General features: G+C 34.9%; 1 protein-coding gene across 1 annotated transcript in view; it reads left to right on the plus strand.

The window, feature by feature from the left end:
* Window positions 1–20400, plus strand: part of Cubn (cubilin) — a 283244-nt gene that overhangs the window by 46330 nt on the left and 216514 nt on the right. The window contains exons 18-22 of the mRNA XM_046423004.2: window positions 8151–8292; window positions 8517–8695; window positions 10746–10911; window positions 11221–11437; window positions 15543–15667. Of these exons, the coding sequence (XP_046278960.1) occupies window positions 8151–8292; window positions 8517–8695; window positions 10746–10911; window positions 11221–11437; window positions 15543–15667 (829 nt within the window). The remainder of the gene's footprint in view (window positions 1–8150; window positions 8293–8516; window positions 8696–10745; window positions 10912–11220; window positions 11438–15542; window positions 15668–20400) is intronic.

Genomic DNA, 20400 nt, shown 5'->3' on the forward strand with positions numbered 1-20400 from the left:
GGTAGTGATGAAAGTTTAATTTTTATATCCAGAGAATCCAAGTTGTAGACTGAATAATAACTCAGAAGTCTGTAGGATATTAAGGATGAAGCTTGAGGTAGGAGATGGAGGAAAATCCGTAGAATAATTCACGCCATAAGATTTCCCTGGCCCATCCCCAACCATCTACCCTCTGCTCCACTCAGGGAGGGAATTCTACAAGGGAGGCCAATAAGGGAGGGAGAGAGAAGTGCCTTCTGCAGAACAGCAAGGATTTTGTCAAGGTGTTCCTTCTTAGATGGGAAAACAACAAAAATAAATGACATAGAAAAGTTGAAAATATATTAATTAATAAGATAGGATGGAATAAGCTATATTGAATTTGGTTTCTGGGAATCTAGGGAATATATACCTTTTCTACAAGTGGCATGAATCTCAAATTCATCCTGTTTGAGACTTCTACGACAATCCCAGAAAGTTAATGAAGTGGAAATTGTATACTTCTTCACAATATAATGTGACCAGAAATTATTGATGAAACAATCTAAAAATGCCTAAGAACTGGGAAATCAATGAAACCTCTCCTAAATAATTACTGGGCTATAAAAGGAAATAAAACATGAAAGACTAGACAGAAAATAACAAATAGGAAATGCTTTCTATCAAAACCCATGAGACACGATGAAGCTCAACTCCCAGGTGACATCTTGAAATTAGGATTTAAAAAGAAAGAATAAAATATTTTAAGAAAGGGGGAAATACAGCAAGCTGAAATGCTGAGGGTTTGCTTTCCTCCTTCTTCTTTCTTCCTCCTCCTTCTTCTACCACCTTCATCTTGCTTTCCTTGGTCCTCTCCCCCATGATTCCCAGTTCACCTATCCAACACTCCCACCTCTCCCTCCTGTCCTTCAGTGAATTTAGAGTCACAGAGAAACTCCTTTTGCTCTTTGTGAGGCACTGAAGCTCTTCAGCTGCAGCCATAGGGTTGGTAGAGAGAGAGCCAAGACTCTTGGTCTGTATGCACATACTTGTTTGCCTCAAGTAGACCTCCTGGTCAGAGTCTTGTGGCTGTGATTCACAAAATAATTCTTAAGGGTGGTTATGGACGTAAATGGCAGAGAAAGAATAGGGCCTCTGATAACCGAAGCTGGAATGTAGCCACAGAAAGAATAGTCAGAATAGTATTGCTCTTTCTACTCAGTACATTTTGAAATGAACTTCTGTTCAGAGAAAAATCTTTCTAAAGAAGGCAGGAAGAAGGGGAAATGGAGAGTAGTTTAATAGTTTACATGCTTTGCTTTTGGAGTCTAGAAACATTTCATTAGTTTTTGAGCTCTGTTTTCAGCACAGTTTTTCCACAACTACTTGAACATCCTGATGCTTTTTGATGAAGTAATAAAATATGCTGTGTTAGTCAGCTTACACTGCTGTGACAAAATACCTGAGAAAAATCAACTTAAAGGGGGAAAGGTTAATTTTGGCTCACAATTTTCAGTCCATAGTTGGTTGGTCCATTGCTTTTAGGTCCGTGTGAGGCAGTATATCACGGCAGGGGTGTGTGCTGGAACAATTCTCATCTCCTGTTGGCCAGGAGGCAGAGAGAGAGAGGAAGGGGCTGGGGTCCCAATATCGCCTTCAGGTGTGTGCTTCCAATGACCTAACTTCCTTTCACTAGGTCCATCTCCTGAAGTTTCCACTGCCTTCCAAAAGGATGGGGACTAAACCTTTAACACATAGCCTTTGAGGGACATTTAAGGTCCAAACTATGGCATATGCCATAACTCAAGTGAAATAATTCTATACGTTGTAATAGTGAAATCCAGGAGAGACTGAGACGGAAGCGCCATCTAATTTTAGAGCTGGAGAGTTTGTACAGAACAGTTTGCTGTATGTGAGAGAGCTGCACTCTTCTGTAGAAACCATACACCCGTTGGGACAGGTGTGATATGGAGCAGTGAGGAAGAATAAGAGGATATGGGGAGAACAAGAATCAGGAGTGCTACCCATGACCAGCCAAATAGAGAACATGGCCAATACTGCTCTGATATAAATGGGAAAAGTATTGTAAGGAAGAATCATAAAAGACTTTGACACTGTGTTACTAAAGGCAAGATAGTAAACATCTTTTAAGTCCCACTTTCCTCATCTGTAATAGGGATAATAATTTTTCCCTCCTGAAAAGGGTTGTTTAAAGTTCATTAATTCATTTATTTATTCCGTAAATAGTAAATGTGGTTACCTACCTGTCCTCCAGCCCAGCCCTAAATGATCCCATCACCAAAACTCCTCCCATGACCTGGCCCTGTCCCCTGTCCCCCAAGAGCAACTAACTCCTCCCATGGCCTGGTTCTGCTAAGGCTGTTAAGAACATTCTAGAATGTCCTTAGCATCATGCCGATCATACAGTGAGTGGGCACTGGAAGTCAACCTGATGGTAATGACAGAAGAAGGGGAAGAGGAGAAGACAGGTTGGAGTCTGCAATCATGAGGGAAGACCCTTGTAGGTAAAACTCGATTAAATATTCTTGATTTTAGAAAATCAGCTTTAAAATATCAGATAAAGGCTGTTTATTGATAAAGATATTAGGATGGACATGCTTCATGAGACATAAAATGCTTTAAAATTTGAACCATGAAACATTCTAATAAATAACAAAGGATAATCATCAAAGAAAATAATTTTTACCTTTTGCATGTCATCTTTTATTCTTTACTTCTTATTCTTTCATTAGAGTGAGAACACATCTCTCTCCTGCTCGCCCAGATCAGCCCAAGACTAGTTTCTGAAATCAAGCCTTTACTTAGCTATGGGGTGTGTCAGCCTGAAGCTCCATAACCAGGCAGCCATGTGTTAAATGCTACCATATGGTAGGGTTCTGCTTTTTGGCTTTTGGATGGACCAAACCTAGTGCCAGCATACTTGGTTTGCTTTGAATTAAAATTTAATACTTAAATGGATTTTAGAACTTGTAATATAAAAACAAATCTGGATTCATATGCTTACAAACAAATAAACACATGCATTAAGATATGGCTTTGAGACCTGATCCATTCCAGATGTTAAAGCTTACTGCTTACTTGGCTCTAGCTCTCACACTTAAAATGTTGTATAAATTGTGTTTTTTCAGACCGGTTAACGTTAGCTCTCTGCACAGAAATAGTTTCTTTGTTAGAGCTCATTTTAAAAATATATATATATATACTTTCTCTTCAGGAATTAGTTCACCCTGTGAGTGTAAAATGCCATCAAAACCACCATTTTAGCCATCTTGAATACCCCATAGGTTCTTGGTCACAGGTTATGTATTGGGATGGGGCTCAGGACCTGAATTATTTAGTGTTACTTGATGAAAGAAGAAATCAGTGAGAGATCTGGGCCTAATGCACAGAACCCTAGAATTTTGCATTGGTTCCTGTCACTTCTTTGCAAATGTGATTCATTAAAAAGAATGGACTTACTGTGATCCCTCTTCAAGTAATTGTGGCATGACTTCATCTGATTTCTTAAGAAAAACTCTTTGTTACTACAAATGAGCTTCAGACATTCTTCTTTCTCTAAGTTATCCCGAAACAAGAAACAATAACAAATACTAGGGAAATCATAAACATTAACAAACAAAAAATTTCTGTGGCTTACAAATAAGGTTTATGTTTTGCTCATGATAACATATTGGTTTTGAATCAGTTCTGCTCAAAATCTCTGCTGCTATTTCCTGCATCATGGGACCCAGGCTTTTGGTTTTATGAGAGGGAAAAGTAAAAGACATTCAGATCATGCAACAACAGCCAAAGCCTCTACTTGGAAATTAGTATACCGCTTCTACATACATTCTGCTAGGCATAGCAATTCCTAGGGGTCAGCTCAGTCAATGGGAAGGGTAAGTATTAATTCTCCATAGAGAGACATGGCAAATCACATGGCAAAGAGCACAGATATTCAATCAAATAATGCAGTCTATCCTACTTCACAAGCACAAAGGAAAAAGACTTTTTTTGGGGGGGAGTACAAGTTCATAAATCTTAGAATATTGAATGCAAGTAGTGTTGCAAAAATATTTGGGGTCACTTTAGAACGTTTGATAAATTTTATTTCAATGTCTTTTTTGAAAGAGTGATGATTAATGCATTGCCATGTCTGGGATCCAGGGAAAATACGGGATTTTAGAATTAATAAGAATTGAGTGAGAGAGAGAGAGAGAGAGAGAGAGAGAGAGAGAGAGAGAGAGATGGTGAAAATCAATTGTACCTTCTAGGTTTAAGGCCCTTGAGCCCTATAAGTTACTCTTAAAACATTTGGACTGCAGCTGCCTTTCTCCTTGCTAAAGTCCTTGAGTTTCATTAATCAGGTCCAAGGGGAATGATTCACTTAAGCTTGCACTGATGCTATTGGGCTGTTTTTCTTCCTTCTTGTCATCTTCTAATGGGTGAAATAGAAAAAAGAGACTATAATCTTAGAAAAAGCAAATAGAACCCGGGAGGATTAGAGAGCAGGATGATCATCTTTCTCTGTTTAATGCTTTCTGGTTTTCAGGAACTGTAGCATGTCTACATATCTTTAAAAAAAAATTGGAATATCATCCTGCACCTTAAAATGAATGAATCAACAAGAATTGGTCAAATCCCTATTTGCAAAGTTTATTCTAGATGTTGAAGGGGACACAGAAGCCTTCCCTTCCCTCCGAGATTTTCTGTTTGGTTAGAGAGAAATTTAGCATCCTTTATTTCAATATGTGAAATTTGTGTTGCAGATGTTGTAAGAGCTTTCAGAAAAGAACTGGTATGAGTGTGAGTCAGTGGAGAGGCATGTGATTTTTTTTTTATCTCTGTTTCTATCATATGGCTGAGCCATAATTTATTTAGTCACCCACCTATTATTAGAACTTTAGAATAGTTTTAGTCATTGTCATTAGAGAGCATACTTTGATCTGGGTCTGGGTGCATCTGTGTCTGCATCTTGAATAGTTTTGGGATAAAGTGTTAGGCCACTCATGATACATATTGTCAAGTAAATCTTCCCAAACTTTATACTTCTATCAGTTAGGATTGAGAGTAATGATGTCATGATATCCCCACCAGCTTGAATATGCTTTAAAAATCTGCCCTTCGCTACTCACTTAGCTAATTTCTACTTGGCGTTCAGGTCTCCACTTGCAGTTTATTTCTGCTAAGATCTGTTCCATTAATCCTCTAGATGAGTTCAGAGTCTTTGGTTACGCCACTGGGTCTAGGTTTTACGATCTTGTTGTCACCCTTTGCTATTATTCTACAGTGAAATTCATTGATGATATAAGCTCATTACACACATTATATTAAAAAATATACATTTGTAAGCACAAAATTGAGGAGAAATAACATAACAAAATAAGAATCACATTTAGTTCAGTATGTGAAAAGCTTGGGCAAGTTGTACTTGAAGACCAAATGAAGCAGTCAGCTGTTCGTATCCTAAATTGCTGTGAACACTGAAGAACAAATGTAGGCTGACAAGGCTGTGCGGGTTGGTAACTAATTTTTCTGAAATGGTGACCAACCCTTGGCAGGTTTCCTGGGAGAAAAAATTCTTTTCGTTTATGCTCATTCTTCTGAAAAATTCAGCATGTATTAAAATTGGGTGAGGATATTTGTTTTTAATGTGTGAAACTAAGCTACATTTTTATACTTAATTACAAAACTTTCACCTATACCAATGTCACACAGGACTTAGGAGGATCCTTAGGATTTTTAGGACCATTCTTGTGAATGACTCTCTTCCACATTTCTGGCTGGCTGGTATCTTTGATCCTTCGCCACTAAATGCCAACAGTACCTCGCCATCATTGTGATAATAATGAAACTTTTTAATAATGCCCTTGCCAAAAAAAAAAAAAAAAACCCTTGCAAATTTCCCAAATGCCTAGTTTGGGTACTTACTGAGAATCATTGGTCTAGTAATTATGCAGCAGCCTGCACTTTCCCAGATGTCACACTTATCAAAATGCTTTAAAAGAACAAGTTCTTGCCTGTTCTAAGTTCCTTGCCTGCAGTGACTGTATTTCACAGTGCTCTTGCCAGCACAGGTCTGGTACTCATTGATATCTTAATAATGTGAATTAATAAATTAACATTTGGGTGGCTAGGTCCTCCAGAATAATTTTATAGAACAGGAATAGTATGTATATCCATTAAATAATTTCTGATTATGATGAGAAGCCTCCAGTGTTTTACCTTTGAAAATGGAGGCTGCGGCAGGAGGATCATGAGTTCAAAGCCAGCCTCAGCAAAAGTGAGGTGCTAAGCAACTCAGTGAGACCCTGTCTCTAAATAAAATACAAAATAGGGCTGGTTGGGCATGTGGCTCAGTGGTGGAGTGCCCCTGAGTTCAATCCCCAGTACCACCTTCCCCCAAAAGAACTGTCAAGAATAACAACAGCTCTTCTTCTTTTTAAAATATTTTTTTAGTTGTACATGGACTCAATACCTTCATTTTATTTATTTTTTATGAGGTGCTGATAATTGAACCAAGTGCCTCACATGTGCTAGGCAAGTGCTCTGTCACTGAGCCACAATCTCAGCCTGTAACAGCTTTTCTTTAGACAACTGGTACTAGGTATGTCACCAAGGAATTCACACTACTGTTTTATTTATTTGCTTCAACAACTGTTTGAGTTAGGCTTAGATGTAGTAACTAGCTCAAGGTTATTAAAAGAGGAAGCTTGTGATAGGTAGGATTTGAACTCAGGTTCATAGACAGTGTGTGTTTTCACTGCACTACAAGAAGTTGATTATTGACTTAAAACAGGTAGCTTTCACTGAATGAAGAAAAATTTTTTCTTGTCTAGCTTTCTAAGAATTTTGTCTTTAATCAATCAGGATGCTCACAAACTTTCTGGCTTCATTTTTAAAAAATGTCAAGAATAACTAACAGATCTTCAGTAAGACAAAGAAGAGCTTTTTCGTATGGTTTATGCGATTGGATGTATTGAAGAAATTATATGTAATAATAAATATGTAAATTACTTTTATAATGATAATAAATCAATAATAATAAATTACTTTTATTCTCATACTTGATTTGGTGTATAATGTTAACAATGTCTACGGATTCATTTTTCTACAATCATGTCTAAGATGTTTATATCAGTATGAATTGGTGATATTAGTTCATAATTTTTTATTCTCTCTGATGGTATATGATAATAATTCAGAGGAAAAATACTTGGAACTTGGTTCACGTTTGAGGACACCTTAGAACAAATTATACACAGGCATTAATTCGTTCCTTAAAAACTTAAAAGAGCCTAATAAATAGTGCATAACATCTTCTGGGAGTTTTTCCTTTTTGGATGGGTGGACTAATTATTTGAAAATGTTTTCAATTTTATCCATGGCTTATGTTTATTCAGATTTACTTTTCTTCTTCTTGATATAATTTTAGTAATTATGTATTCTTTCTGGAAATAACTCATTTCAAACACTCAAATATATTGACATAAAATTATATTTAAAATATTTCTTAGAATCTGTATGTTTGTAGAATCCTTGTCCTTTTTTAATTTTGTGTATTTGTGCTTTCATTTTCTTTATTAGAGTTGCCCAAGATTTGTCTTTTGTATCCTTATTGCCCAACATCCCTCAAAACCAATTCTTCAATGTACTTATGAATTCTGTATGTTTTGAATATTATTTATTAGGTTTTGCTTTTACATTTACTTTATTCTTCCTCAATTTAATGCTTTTTTTGTGGTTAATTTTAAGTTCATTCCATAGGGTTTCCCCTCTTTTTTCTCTCTCCTTTTCCTTCTTTTCTTTCTTTCTTTCTTTCTTTCTTTCTTTCTTTCTTTCTTTCTTTCTTTCTTTCTTTCTTTCATTACAGATCTGGTCAAAACGTTTATATTCTGATAGGCAGTAATTTTGTTTTTGTTGTTTGTGAGCTAGTCCAGACTTGTAGATTTATTTCCTCTTTGACACTGCGGAAATTATTAGGACATCTGCAAAATTCTTATGGATTTTTGTTGACTTAAGGTTTTTATGAATATGTAGAATCATGCTAAAAAATGACCCACTGTTTTCAAATATAATATAAATATAAATATAAACTAGATTATTGTCCATTTTGAATCTGTCATTATCTTATCTCTAAATAAGTAATTTTATTGATTAGGATTACAGTTCTATCTCATCTTTTTGTTTAGGTTCGAGATCATGATATCTTACTTGGAAAAGTCTGTAGCAATGAAATCTCTCCCATTACATCCGTTACTAACAATGTCTGGATCAGGCTTATAATAGATGATTCTACCCAAAAGACGGGTTTCAGAGCTGTTTATCAAGTTGGTAAGGAAATTTCTACTTAATTTTAAGTGTATCATTTACCTGATTGTAACATTTTAGTTTCTTGAAATAATTTAGTCATTTTATGTCCTCAAGTAGTGAGGAAAATATTCTCATAAAAATGTTACATTCTGTTATCGCCTTAGGCATAATTAGGATATACAATAAAATTGGGGCCAATAATTATTTATGTCTGATGAACACTACTATCATTTTTATATTTACAGCTTGTGGGGGTGAATTAACTGGAGAAGGAGTCATTCGCTCCCCTTATTATCCCAATGTATATCCTGGAGAAAGGACATGTAGGTGGACCATACGCCAGCCCCAAAGCCAAGTTGTTCTTCTCCAATTCACTAGCTTTGAAATTGGAAGTTCTGCCCACTGTGATACAGATTATGTTGAGGTAAGAAGAAACAAACCTTTGGATCTTTGTATTTCATTATATATTATTAAAAATACTATGTTATGTTATCCTCAAATCAGTTATATGTAATGGAAGTCATTTGTAGAGATCAATATCTCATAAACACAGAAAAATCCTTAACAAAAGACTAGCTAACTGAATCTAGATTATAAGTAGGTTTATATGCCATGATTAAATGAGATTAATCCCAGAAGTATGGGTTGTTAATAACATCCCTGACTCAATGAATATAATACATGTTATCAATAAAATAAAGGTCAAAAATACATGATAATCTCAATAGATTACAGAAAAAGTATTTGACAAAATTCTACACAGTTTCATGATAACAACATTTAACAAACTAGGGGAAAAGGGGACTTCCTTAATTTTATAAATGGCATCTTTAAAACCCCTCATATTTAATGATGAAACACTAAATATTTTGCCCCTTTATCAATAAAAAATTAAGACTGTGTGTTCTCACCACTTCTGTCCAATATTATACTGCAAATTCTTTCTTTCTTGAATAATGAAGCAAGGAAAAGAAAATAAAATGCATCTTGAGTTTATATGTGGAATATCACAAAGAATTCACACACTTAAAAAACTTAGAGAAAAAAAATTATCTTAAGTGGCGTATAAAAATCAGTGTTTTCCTTTTGAGTTTTTAAGTGCTTGCAATCCACATATTTGAAATCCATGGAGTTTGTTGATTCCCCATTGTGATAATTATTGTTATTTTTATTTTAACAGCAGGTGGACAAGTTCTTACACAGTCCTCAGGAAGTAGACTTATTAGAAGTTGGGTGCGGTGGTTCACAGCAGTAAACCTAGTGTTGCAGGAGGCTGAGGCAGGAGGATTGCAAGTCTGAGGCCAGCCTGAGCAACTTAGGAAGACCTTGTCTCAAAAACAAAAAAAATAGAAAGGGATTGGGATATAGGTTAAAATGAATTATAGACCTAAACATAGATTCTAAAACCATGAAACTCTTGGAAGAAAACATGGTAATATTTGTGACCTTGGATTAGGTGAAAACTTCTTAGCTATGACATGAAAGTTACAAATAACAAAAGAAATAATAAAGAAATTGGACTTCATCAAAATTAAAAACAATCTGGTTTTTTAAGTGAGCAAATAACATGAATAGACATTTATTCAAAGAAAATATACAAATGAACAAGTATATGAAAAGATATTCAGCATCATTAGTCCTGGGGGCGGGGAATGCAAATAATCAAAACCACAGTGCATTCTCACTTCATATCCCTTAGAATGGCTGTAATCAAGAAGTCAGATAATAGCAAGTGTTGGAAAAGATTTGGAGAAACTGGAATGCTTACGCTTTGCTGGTGGGAATGTAAAAGGATGTACCCACTTTGGAAAACAGTTGATGGTTTCTCAAAAAGTTAAACATAGGTTTCCATTTAATCCAGCAATTTCACTCTTAGTTTTATATTCAATGTTAACAAAACATATTAACAAAAATGTGTATGTGAATATGCCTACATTCATTGTATCATATGCAAATGCCAAATAAAATAATTACTGATAATTTTAAAAGTAAAAAAAGTCCATCAACTGATGAATGGATAAGTAAAATACTATATATATACATATATATATATATATGTATATATATACACACATATACATACAATGTAATATTATATGCCATTAAAAAGAAATGATGTAATGACGCCTACTACAATATGGATAAGCTTTGAAAACATTACACTACATAAAAGAGTCTAGTCACAAAAGACCATATATCTTATGATTTCATTTGTTTGGAACATCCAGAATAGACAATTTATAGGGACAGAGAGTAGGTTAGTGGCTGCCTGGGGCTCTAATGGCAGGAGAATAGAGAGTGACTGCTAATGGACGTGGAATTTCTCCTGGGGTAAATAAAATGTTCTAAAATTGATGATGTTTTCAAATTGATTTTAGTATTAATAAAAGGGTTTTTGAAATAATTGTTCTTGAAGTTGTTTTCCAAAATAGATATCTAACAAAATAAACTGGGGTTTATCTGTTTTACTTTAGGTTGGTAGCAGTTCCATTTTGGGTTCTCCTGAAAATGAAAAGTATTGTGGCACCAACATAACTTCATTAATAACATCCGTGTACAATATTCTTTATGTCACATTTGTGAAAAGTTCTTCCACTGAAAATCATGGTTTCATGGCTAAGTTCAGTACTGAGGATTTGGGTAAGAGATTGTCTCTTCTTCTCTTTTGCTTACATTCAAATAATTAAACAATAGAAACAAATTGCACAAAAATATCTACACTATAAAAATATTTTAAAGTGCACCGAAGGCAAAGAATATATTTTCAATCAACACATAACAATAGTTATTTGGTATCTATTAACAAAAGAAAAAAGTTATCTTAAGTGGCATATAAGAAACAGCATTATTCTTTTGAGATTTTAAGAGGTTATGATCCATTTATTTTTTAAAAAAATCCATGAGCTTGTTGGTTACCTGTTGTGATAATTTTTATTTTTATTTCAACAGCATGCGGACAAGTTCTTACACAGTCCACAGGAATCATTAAAAGTCCTGGCCATCCTAATATCTACCCCAGTGGTATCAATTGTACCTGGCATGTACGGGTTCAATCTGGAAAACGGATTCGTTTGGTGTTTGACAAGTTTTATCTGGAGTTTCATTACAATTGCTCAAAAGATTACCTGGAAGTTTACGACACTGGTTCTGAGACATTTCTTGGGAAGTAAGGTGTTTTTAATACTTTTTTTTAATTGTAGACAGACACAATACTTTATTTTATTTACTTTTGTGTGGTGCTGATGATCAAACTCAGTGCATCACACATGGTAGGCAAATAACTCTACTAACTGAGCTGCAACCCCAGCCCAAGGTGGTTTTTTTTTCATGCTAAACTTGGCAGCTTGCTTGTTTATTTTTAATTTTTGTTTGTTTGTTTGACTAAGGTACTTATTGTATTTATTTATTTTTTATGGATTTAAAAAAATAAATGATAGTGGAATGAATTACAATTCTTATTACACATATACAGCACAATTTTTCATATCTCTGGTTGTATATAAAGTATGTTGACACCAATTTGTGTCTTCATACATGTACTTTGAATAATGATGTCTATCACATTTCACCATTCTTATTTTTTTTATAGATTTTTGTTCAGAAAGGCACAAAATCAGTAATGCACATACCACCATTTCCCATCTATTTTCTCTTATTTCTTTTTTAAAGTGACAACATGTTTTTTTTTTTAATTTTGTATACCATGATATTTTGAAGTATATACAGATTACAGAATAGTTAATTCTAGCTGATTAACTAACATACTACCTCACATATTTATCATTTTAACGGTGATAGCACAAAACATCCACTCTTTTTACGTTTGCAAAAGATACCAAGTATGATTGACTGCAGTCACCTGGCTGTACAACAGATCCTTTGAAATTTAGTTCTCCTATCCAACTGTAATTGTGGATCTTTTCAACCTCATCTCCCAACCCTTCCCCGCAATCACCTGAGCCTCCAATAAGCACCATTATTATACTGTCTGTGTCTATAAGATCAACTTTTTATAGATTTCACATATGAGTGATCTCATGTGGTATTTTTCTTTCTGTACCTAGTTTCTTCCATTTCATACAATGTTCTCTGCAAGATCATCCCTGTTGTTCCAAGTAACTGAATTCCATTATTTTTTATGACTGAATGGTCTCCCATGGTGTGTGTGTGTGTGTGTGTGTGTGTGGCGGGGGAGGGGGGGGCGGTATCTATATTTACATTTCCATATCTATATATCTATATCACATTTTCTAATCATCTATTGATGGACCCTTGGATTGATCCCATATCTTGGACCTTGTATAATGCCGCAATGAACATGAGAGGGTGGATATTTCTTCAATATACTGATTTTGCTTCCTTGAGCTATATACTTAGTAGGAGGATTGCTGGGTCATATGATAGTTCTAATTTTAATTTTTGAGGAACCTCTATATATTGTTTTCCATAATGGCTGTACTGATTATTTTTTTTAATTTTTATTTATTTATTTATTTTTAGTCATACATGACAGTAGAATGTATTTTGATATATAATACATACATGGAATATACATACATAAATCATATTGTCTATTCTATTCTGCTGCCCTTCCTATCCTCCCTACTCCTCCCCTCCTCTCCCATCCTTTCTCTCTATCCAATCTAATGTGACACACTTTTTTTTTCTTTTTCTCATTACAACATCATATATGTATTCTGTATAACAATGAGGTTCTCCTCTCATCTTCTGTGCAACTGCCTTTAAAATATATATTTTTAGTTGTAGATGGACACAATATCTTTATTTATTCAAGAGTAAATGAGGATTCTCTTTTCTCTGCATTTTCACCAACCCTTGTTATCTTTTTTTAAATAATAATCATTTAACAGATGTGGTATGATATCTTATTGTGGTTTTTATTTGCATTTCTTTAATGAAGAGTGACAGTGAGCATTTTTTAAATACATGTGTTGGATATTTCTGTGTCTTTCTTTTTTCTTTTTTTAGTAATGTCTATTCATGGGTTTTTTTGCCCCTTTTTGATCAAGTCACTTGTGGTTTTGCTATTGAGTTGTTCACATTCTTTATGTGTTTTGGAGATAAGCTGCTTGTGAGATGTATAATTTGCAGATATTATTTCACATTCCACAGGTTTTCTCTTCACCCTGTTGTTTATTTTTGCCATATGGAAGATTTATAGTTGATAGAACCCCAATGGTTTATTTATTTTTTGTTGCCTGTTCTTTTGAGATCTCTTCCATAAAAATCCTGCCAAGACCAGTGTTATAGAGAACTCCTCCATGTGTTCTTCTAGTAGTTCATACCTACAATTAAGCTTTTAGCCCTTTTTCAGTTTAATTTTCCTCTCATTATGATTCATACTTTGCTGCTTCTTTCTATCCCTGGAAATATCTGACATAATGTTAAGCATTTTCAATTTTTATGTTTTTGGCTCTAGATATTATTATATTCCTATAAATGTCCAGGAATGCAGTTAAATTACTTGAAATCAGTTCAATCCTTTTCAGTTTTGCTTTGGAACTCATTTGTTTCCTGTACTTCATCACTTGATATCCAGTGTCTTTTTTAAAATTTTTCTTATTTGTTTTAATTACATGACAGTAGAATGCACTTAAATACTTTGATATATCATACATAGATGGGATATAATTTCTCATTTTTCTGAGTATACATATTGTAGAATCACATTGGTCATACAGTCACATACATACATACAGTAATAATGTCTGTTTCATTCTACTATCTCTCTTATCCCCACATCCCCTGCCTTCCCCTCCTTTCCCTTCCCTCTACCTAATCTAAGGTAATGCTATTCTTTTTTTTTTTTTTGCATTACAATTCTTAATACACATATGTACCACAATTTTTATATCTCTGTTTGTATATAAAGTATGTATCCAGTGTCTTGAGAGCCAACATTTTAAATATTTTGTTCAGGTTTCAGTTGTTTTAGGTGTAAAATTAAATCTAGCTGTTATTATTATATCTTCATTAGAAATGGAATTCTCCTGATTGCTTTGTTTCTTCATTTTTCATTTTCTTTTATTTTTTATTGTAAAACATTTGTTTCTCTGTCCATTATTAAGTTAAATTTTCTTCTGGTTTTATACTCTCTCATCATCTTTTGTTTCTTAACTTTTTAAACTTTTCTATTTTTATTTATTTATTTTTTTGGTGGGGGGATGAATGGGTATTTATAACCACTGAAAAATATATAATTTTTGCTGAATGGCATAAACTAGAATGATCTTGCCCAAATTTAGTAGATATGGACATATAAATTAAGGATTTAATTAATTTACCTACCTTTGTTTTGATCAAGATGTTAAATCCTTTTAAACACTGAAAAGGCCTTATACACTAAATTCTGTCTTAATTTCACTCAGCAATTAATCCATCCCTTTCTCATATTCAACAGTTCCCTTTACATTCATTTTCATAGTATTTTTTTTTTCTCTGTCATTCTATTTGACTAATTTTGCCAACTCTGTTTAGACTTGAGATTTCTATTTTACTTGTCTTTCCTTCTTACAGGTATTGCTAAAATCTCATGGCTTAATGTCTTTTATTATTTTGTCATTACTAGAAAATTTTGTTCTGAGTAAAACTGCTTTTGTTCAGCAAAAAAGACAATATGGCTTTATAATCAAACCTTTTCCTCTCCACAGGCCCGCTGTTAAAGACAACAGATTCCACCTCTCTAGGATTTCTATTCCAGGCACTGATCTAAGTGCTTTATGTACAGTATCTTAACCCATCATTTCCCAAGAATAACTCTATGAAGTAGGCACTATCACCATCTCCATTTTCAAGATGGAGAAACTGAGGCATAGAGATTGAGTGATTTGCCCAAAGTCATATTGCCTCTAAGTGACAGAGTTGACACTTCAGTCTGTACTTTAAGAATTGATGATGTATGAATTCCCTTCACTGTTTATATTTGTTACATTTCTATGAACAAGTTCATTAATTTGCTAAATGGCAATCTAATGGAACCTGTGCTTTCTAATTTCATCAAAATTCTAACATGTTAAGTTACATAGCCAGACACACACCAAACCGTTTCAGAGAAGTAATCATGAATAGAATGATCTTCTAAGTTTGCAAATAATTTTTTTTTGCCTGAAATATATTTGCTTTTTGAGGTTGGTTGGAGTTATATAAGAAAACTGATTATCATATTTACATGTTCCAATTTTTGGTCCATCATTTCAAATATACTAAAGGTTTTTAAACCAATGTATCTGTTCTTTCTCTGTTTGGAATAGATTTTGTGGAAAATCCATCCCGCCTTCTCTCACCAGCAGTGACAACTCAATAATGTTGATATTTGTGGCTGACTCTGACCTCGCTTATGAAGGCTTTACAATAAAGTATGAAGCAATTGATGCAGGTAACAAGACACATTGTCTGCTTGGTCTCATTTACTGTGTTACAAAATAGTACTAATATCTAACACAAAGAATGCTTAGTCCCTAAATCTGGGACACACCATGAAAGTCGTAGTTAGAATAAAGTAGGTGACTTTAAACACCTTCCTTAAAAATAGAATCATGATCAGATAGGAGTATTATATCAATTAATACTAATGTTGTATTGTATCAATATTGATTTTCCTCAATATGAAATTTTCAAAATTTGATAATGGTACAGTGATTTTGTAAGGGAAATATTTTGTTCTTAGAAGATTTTTGAAGTAAAGACACAGTGTGTACAGATGACTCTGAAGTGGATCAAATGATGAGTGAGTGACAGAATCAAAGAGAGAAAGGGGAAGAGAAAGCAATAAGACAGAGAAAGAGAGACACACAGAGAGAGGGAAGGAGGTAATATAGTGGGGGCAAAATACAAATATATGGTAATTTTGGATAGAACGAATTTGGGAGCTTGTGCAATCTTTCTGCACGTTTAAAATTCCACCAAAATAAAAAGTTACCAATCAGACTGAAAACTTATTTTAAGAAATTATAAAAAAAAAACAACAGTTACACAGTAAAAATAAGAGACTTCTGCATAGAATTTTGTATCAGGAAAGGGAAGTTTTCTTGGCAAAATATACATTTCTAAATATGACCTAATGAAATTGATCTTTTTAATTTTTCCTTTTATCATATTGTATTTTTCCTATTACTTAGTTCTCCTCATTACTTTGCTCCTTGCCAATGTATCCTAGGAAACCAATACCTGCAGGCAGAGTCTTTGAGATGACATGTACTAGGGATGCTGCCAGCCCCAAGAGTCTGTGAGGTTTATGAGGATGTCATGTTCCACAGGCTCGTTTCCCCCGCTGAGATTGTATGTTTTCAGCAAGTCTGGGCTTTCTTATGCATTAGGTGCATATGGTGACTGTGCTCACTAAGCATTTCACGACCTCTGAATTGCCCCAGAAGCATAGTACTATTCACTGAGAGAGAACTGGAGCACTGCCAGTGCCTGCATATGTTCCTCCAGGGACCCCAGGTGTTCCTTTTTTAAAGCTCCTACTCCCCACAGGAAATAAATAAAAAGGAAAAAAAAATCTCCTGCTCAGAAACCCTACTCAATTTCTCATTTATTTCTCCGGCAGAGGGTCTGGTTACTATTCTTCATTCATTCCAGGCAAATTGTTATTCTCTGCAGAGCTTCACATTCTGTGTTTTGGAATCGTGACTTTAGGTTTCTCCAGAATCCTGAGAGCAAGAGAATCATATAGTTTTATCTTGAGTGGAACCTTCTGTGGGATACACTTCATTTTTCAGCCCAAGCACATGGGGAACGAGGTCCCTGGATTCATATTAGGTTTTGTTGTGCAGTTGACATATGCACTGGACTTTGTTCAGGTGGTTAACATCCAAAGACCAAAATCAGTTTCTCAGGAAATTATAGTGTGCACACAATTTTCCATACTTCATAGTTTTATCTGTCTCATATGTTTGGCTCCAAACCACACTGAATATTAGATTTGGAGTAAGTCACTTGAACTCTCTGGGCTACAGTTTTCTCATCTGTGTAATTAAAGGAGTGGATTTGATGATCTTTGAAATGTCTTCTGGTTCTAATCATCTATGAGCATAATTTCAATTTGCTGCATGAATAAACTGGCAGTGTATTAGATAACATGTAATTCAGGCTGGGCCTCCTGAAAATATCATAGAAATCTTTGTGATAATATACAAAGTAAGACATAGCTCTATAATGACTCCAACAACTCTTTGTTAACTCTACATTAGCTTGTAAGGCTGTGTTTACTGCAGAAACAATCAAGAACAATTGAAATAATATGATGAGGAAGATATTAAAGTTAAATATTAATAAGTACAAGTAACTAAAATTAAATCAAGGGTTGGGTGTATAATGCTGAGTGGTAGAGCACTTGCCTAGCATGCATAAGGTCCCGGGTTCAATCCCCAGCACTGCCAAAGTTTAAAAAAAATAAATAAATAAATTGAAAAAAGGAAAGAAGTAAGCTGGACAGGAAAGGAAACTTAGCTGTCTAGTGTGTGTTTGGCATGCAGGAAGCCCTGGGTTCAATCCCCAGCACCCACTCAAAACTTAAAGTGAGAGAGCAGAAGAAAAAGCCAAGGAAAAAAAGAAGAGACTGTCCTAACAACTGCAGAGACGCTCCACCCTGCTTCCCTGTGTGCTGGCCACTACTTTAGCCTCTGTGTGGTCCAGACAGGGCTGAAATCACATAGTGACCAATCAGGCTAAGCCAAGGGACAGAAAGTATGTATTCCCAATGTGCCTTGCCTTTTGCTGAATGAACTGATAGGTCTGACTAACACCGTCAAATCATTCTAAATAGCAATCTGATCTATGATTGGATCCAGGAAGCCTTATGGCATCTTCACCTTATAACTCTGGAGACTTTTACAGTTTTCCATAGGTCAGGAGGTGAGCTCACATGAATTACTGAGGGAAGGGTTGGCTCAGGGATTAAAGAAGGAGTTAAGCTGGTTGTAGCCAGGCAGAGGGCTATCGTCCTCCCAGTCAGGCAGAGTCAGGGTGCGGTGCGTGAGGTGCTGACTTGAAAACACAGAGGTGTTAAGGCTCTTTCTTTTCAGTTATCTTTTGGGGGGACTATTTTCTACAGAATAAAATAGTGAAAGAGAAGAAGAGCGTCAGTGAAAGCTAAATTGTGGGACCTTACCCTTTTTTATTGCTCTAGCAGAAGTTATTTCCAGAGCCATAATAATGACTTTGGTTGCTGATTTCTAGTTCTTCAGCACAACCTCTGTGCATTTCCCTGCTGACACTATTACTGTCTTCATCTGATAAAGGTGAATTTTCCTGATTTAAATACAGTTCTTTTCTCATCTGTAGTTCATGCCATGTGGCTATGATGTCAACCCTCAAGTATGTGTTTGGGAGGAAAGACATGGCTTCTTGTCATTACTTTGACTCCCTCCCTCTGCACTCTGTTACTGCCTTCCTCCAGATGTTCCTGGGGAAACAGAAATGAAAGAAGTAACAAGTAAAATATTATTGGATAGCAACTCTTAAGAAGTTCTTAGTAAGTGATTAGGAGATGAGGTTTTCAGTGCTTGATGACTGAAAGCACAAAACACTTGAATCCCAAGAGAATATAATTAGTTAAATTTGCCAATTTAATTTGAAATTTTATATTCTTTTAAAATCTATTGCATATACATAAATAGATAATCCTACTAATAGGGTACATTAAAAGTATAAACAAGAGCAGAGACATCTAATTAATTCATTTTCAACTTTAATATTAGATAAAAACTTATATAGCGTTGAATCCATTGTTTTTCACACTGTAAATTCATGACTCATTCATGACTGCATTTGTTCAAAGTATGGAGTAGAATTGAAAATAGCATGAAGGTATCAGAGTTATCACACAAAGTTAGTTATCACTCCATGAAGTTTGTAGTATGTCTGTGTGAGCATTATTGATGTAAATATCATTTTTTATGGTGTCAAAGAAGCTCATAACACAGATCTCAGCCAAGTAATTTTTTCCCTTCTCTCTCTCACTCTCTCTCTTTCCCCCTTCTCCACACCTTTCGTGCACGTGTGTGGTACTGAGGATCAAACCCAAGGTCTTTCACATGCCAGGCAAGCACTCTACCACTAAGCTACATCTTTAGACCTAGTCCAAATAATTTTAAATGAGGAAGAAAGAAGTTAGAATGTTGAATTTTTGTCCCAAGAATACATGGCTAGTTGATTTAGGAGGCAAACTAAACAATCAAGTCTCAACATGTAATCCATGTCTTCTGCCATGTGTCTCGACTTGCTCTTGGAAATTCCCTAGATGAACTTCACCTGGTGCAATTGGTAACATTCATTTCAGGGCTACAGTATAACTGTGGTGAACTTCTCATATTTTCTGCAAAGAGAAATGACCAGGAAATAATAAAAAAAGGGAAATGACCAGGAATAATAAAAAACACCTCAATATAGGGTAAAAGTGAGCCGGCCCAACTTCCTCATCCCCATCACAAAGACAACCCCCCTGCCAATATACACACACACACTGGTGTTTAGTGCTATTTTTCACAGGTCATCCTGGAATAAGCCCCCAGAAGACATCTAGGAGTAGGAAGTTAAGAAATGATAAACCAGAGAGCTAGAAAGAGTTTATTTAGAAGAAATGGGTAGAGAGAATCATTCTACTTTAAACTACAATCTTGTCAGGGCAGCATTCTCAGACTCCAATGTTCATAAGAAGCTTGGGGAGGAGGGAAGTGTGTTGTTACAAATTCAGGTATCAGGGTTTCATCCAGAAATTCTGATTAAATAGAGATGTCTAGGGTAGATTTTTCTTTACTCAGAAATTCAAGTGGAGCTCATGAAGTTTTGTCTTTATACTTCATCAAAGACCCTGAAAGTCAAGTCTTAGAGTATAAATTGCTGTAAAATCCCAAGAGAAAATGGCGAATGGCACTACTAGAAAGTGCTGTTCTTGATACTGTGAAAGGAAGCCTTGAGGAGAAGTCAGGTCTCCATATCCAGATTGATATTAATGTGGACTACTCTGGGCAAATCATAATCCTCTCCTATTCTTTCTACCTTGAATTCTGAATTTTCTGCTTAGATACTTGGATATCTTTCTTCTGGAAAGGAATTTTAGTAAGTCTATTCATCTCCAAAAGATTCACTTTCTAATTGGTTAGTGTT

This window comes from Marmota monax, unplaced genomic scaffold (assembly GCF_021218885.2).
Source record: "Marmota monax isolate L192 unplaced genomic scaffold, Marmota_monax_Labrador192_F-V1.1 WCK01_AAM20220418_F8-fsc00098, whole genome shotgun sequence".
Taxonomy (NCBI): domain Eukaryota; kingdom Metazoa; phylum Chordata; class Mammalia; order Rodentia; family Sciuridae; genus Marmota; species Marmota monax.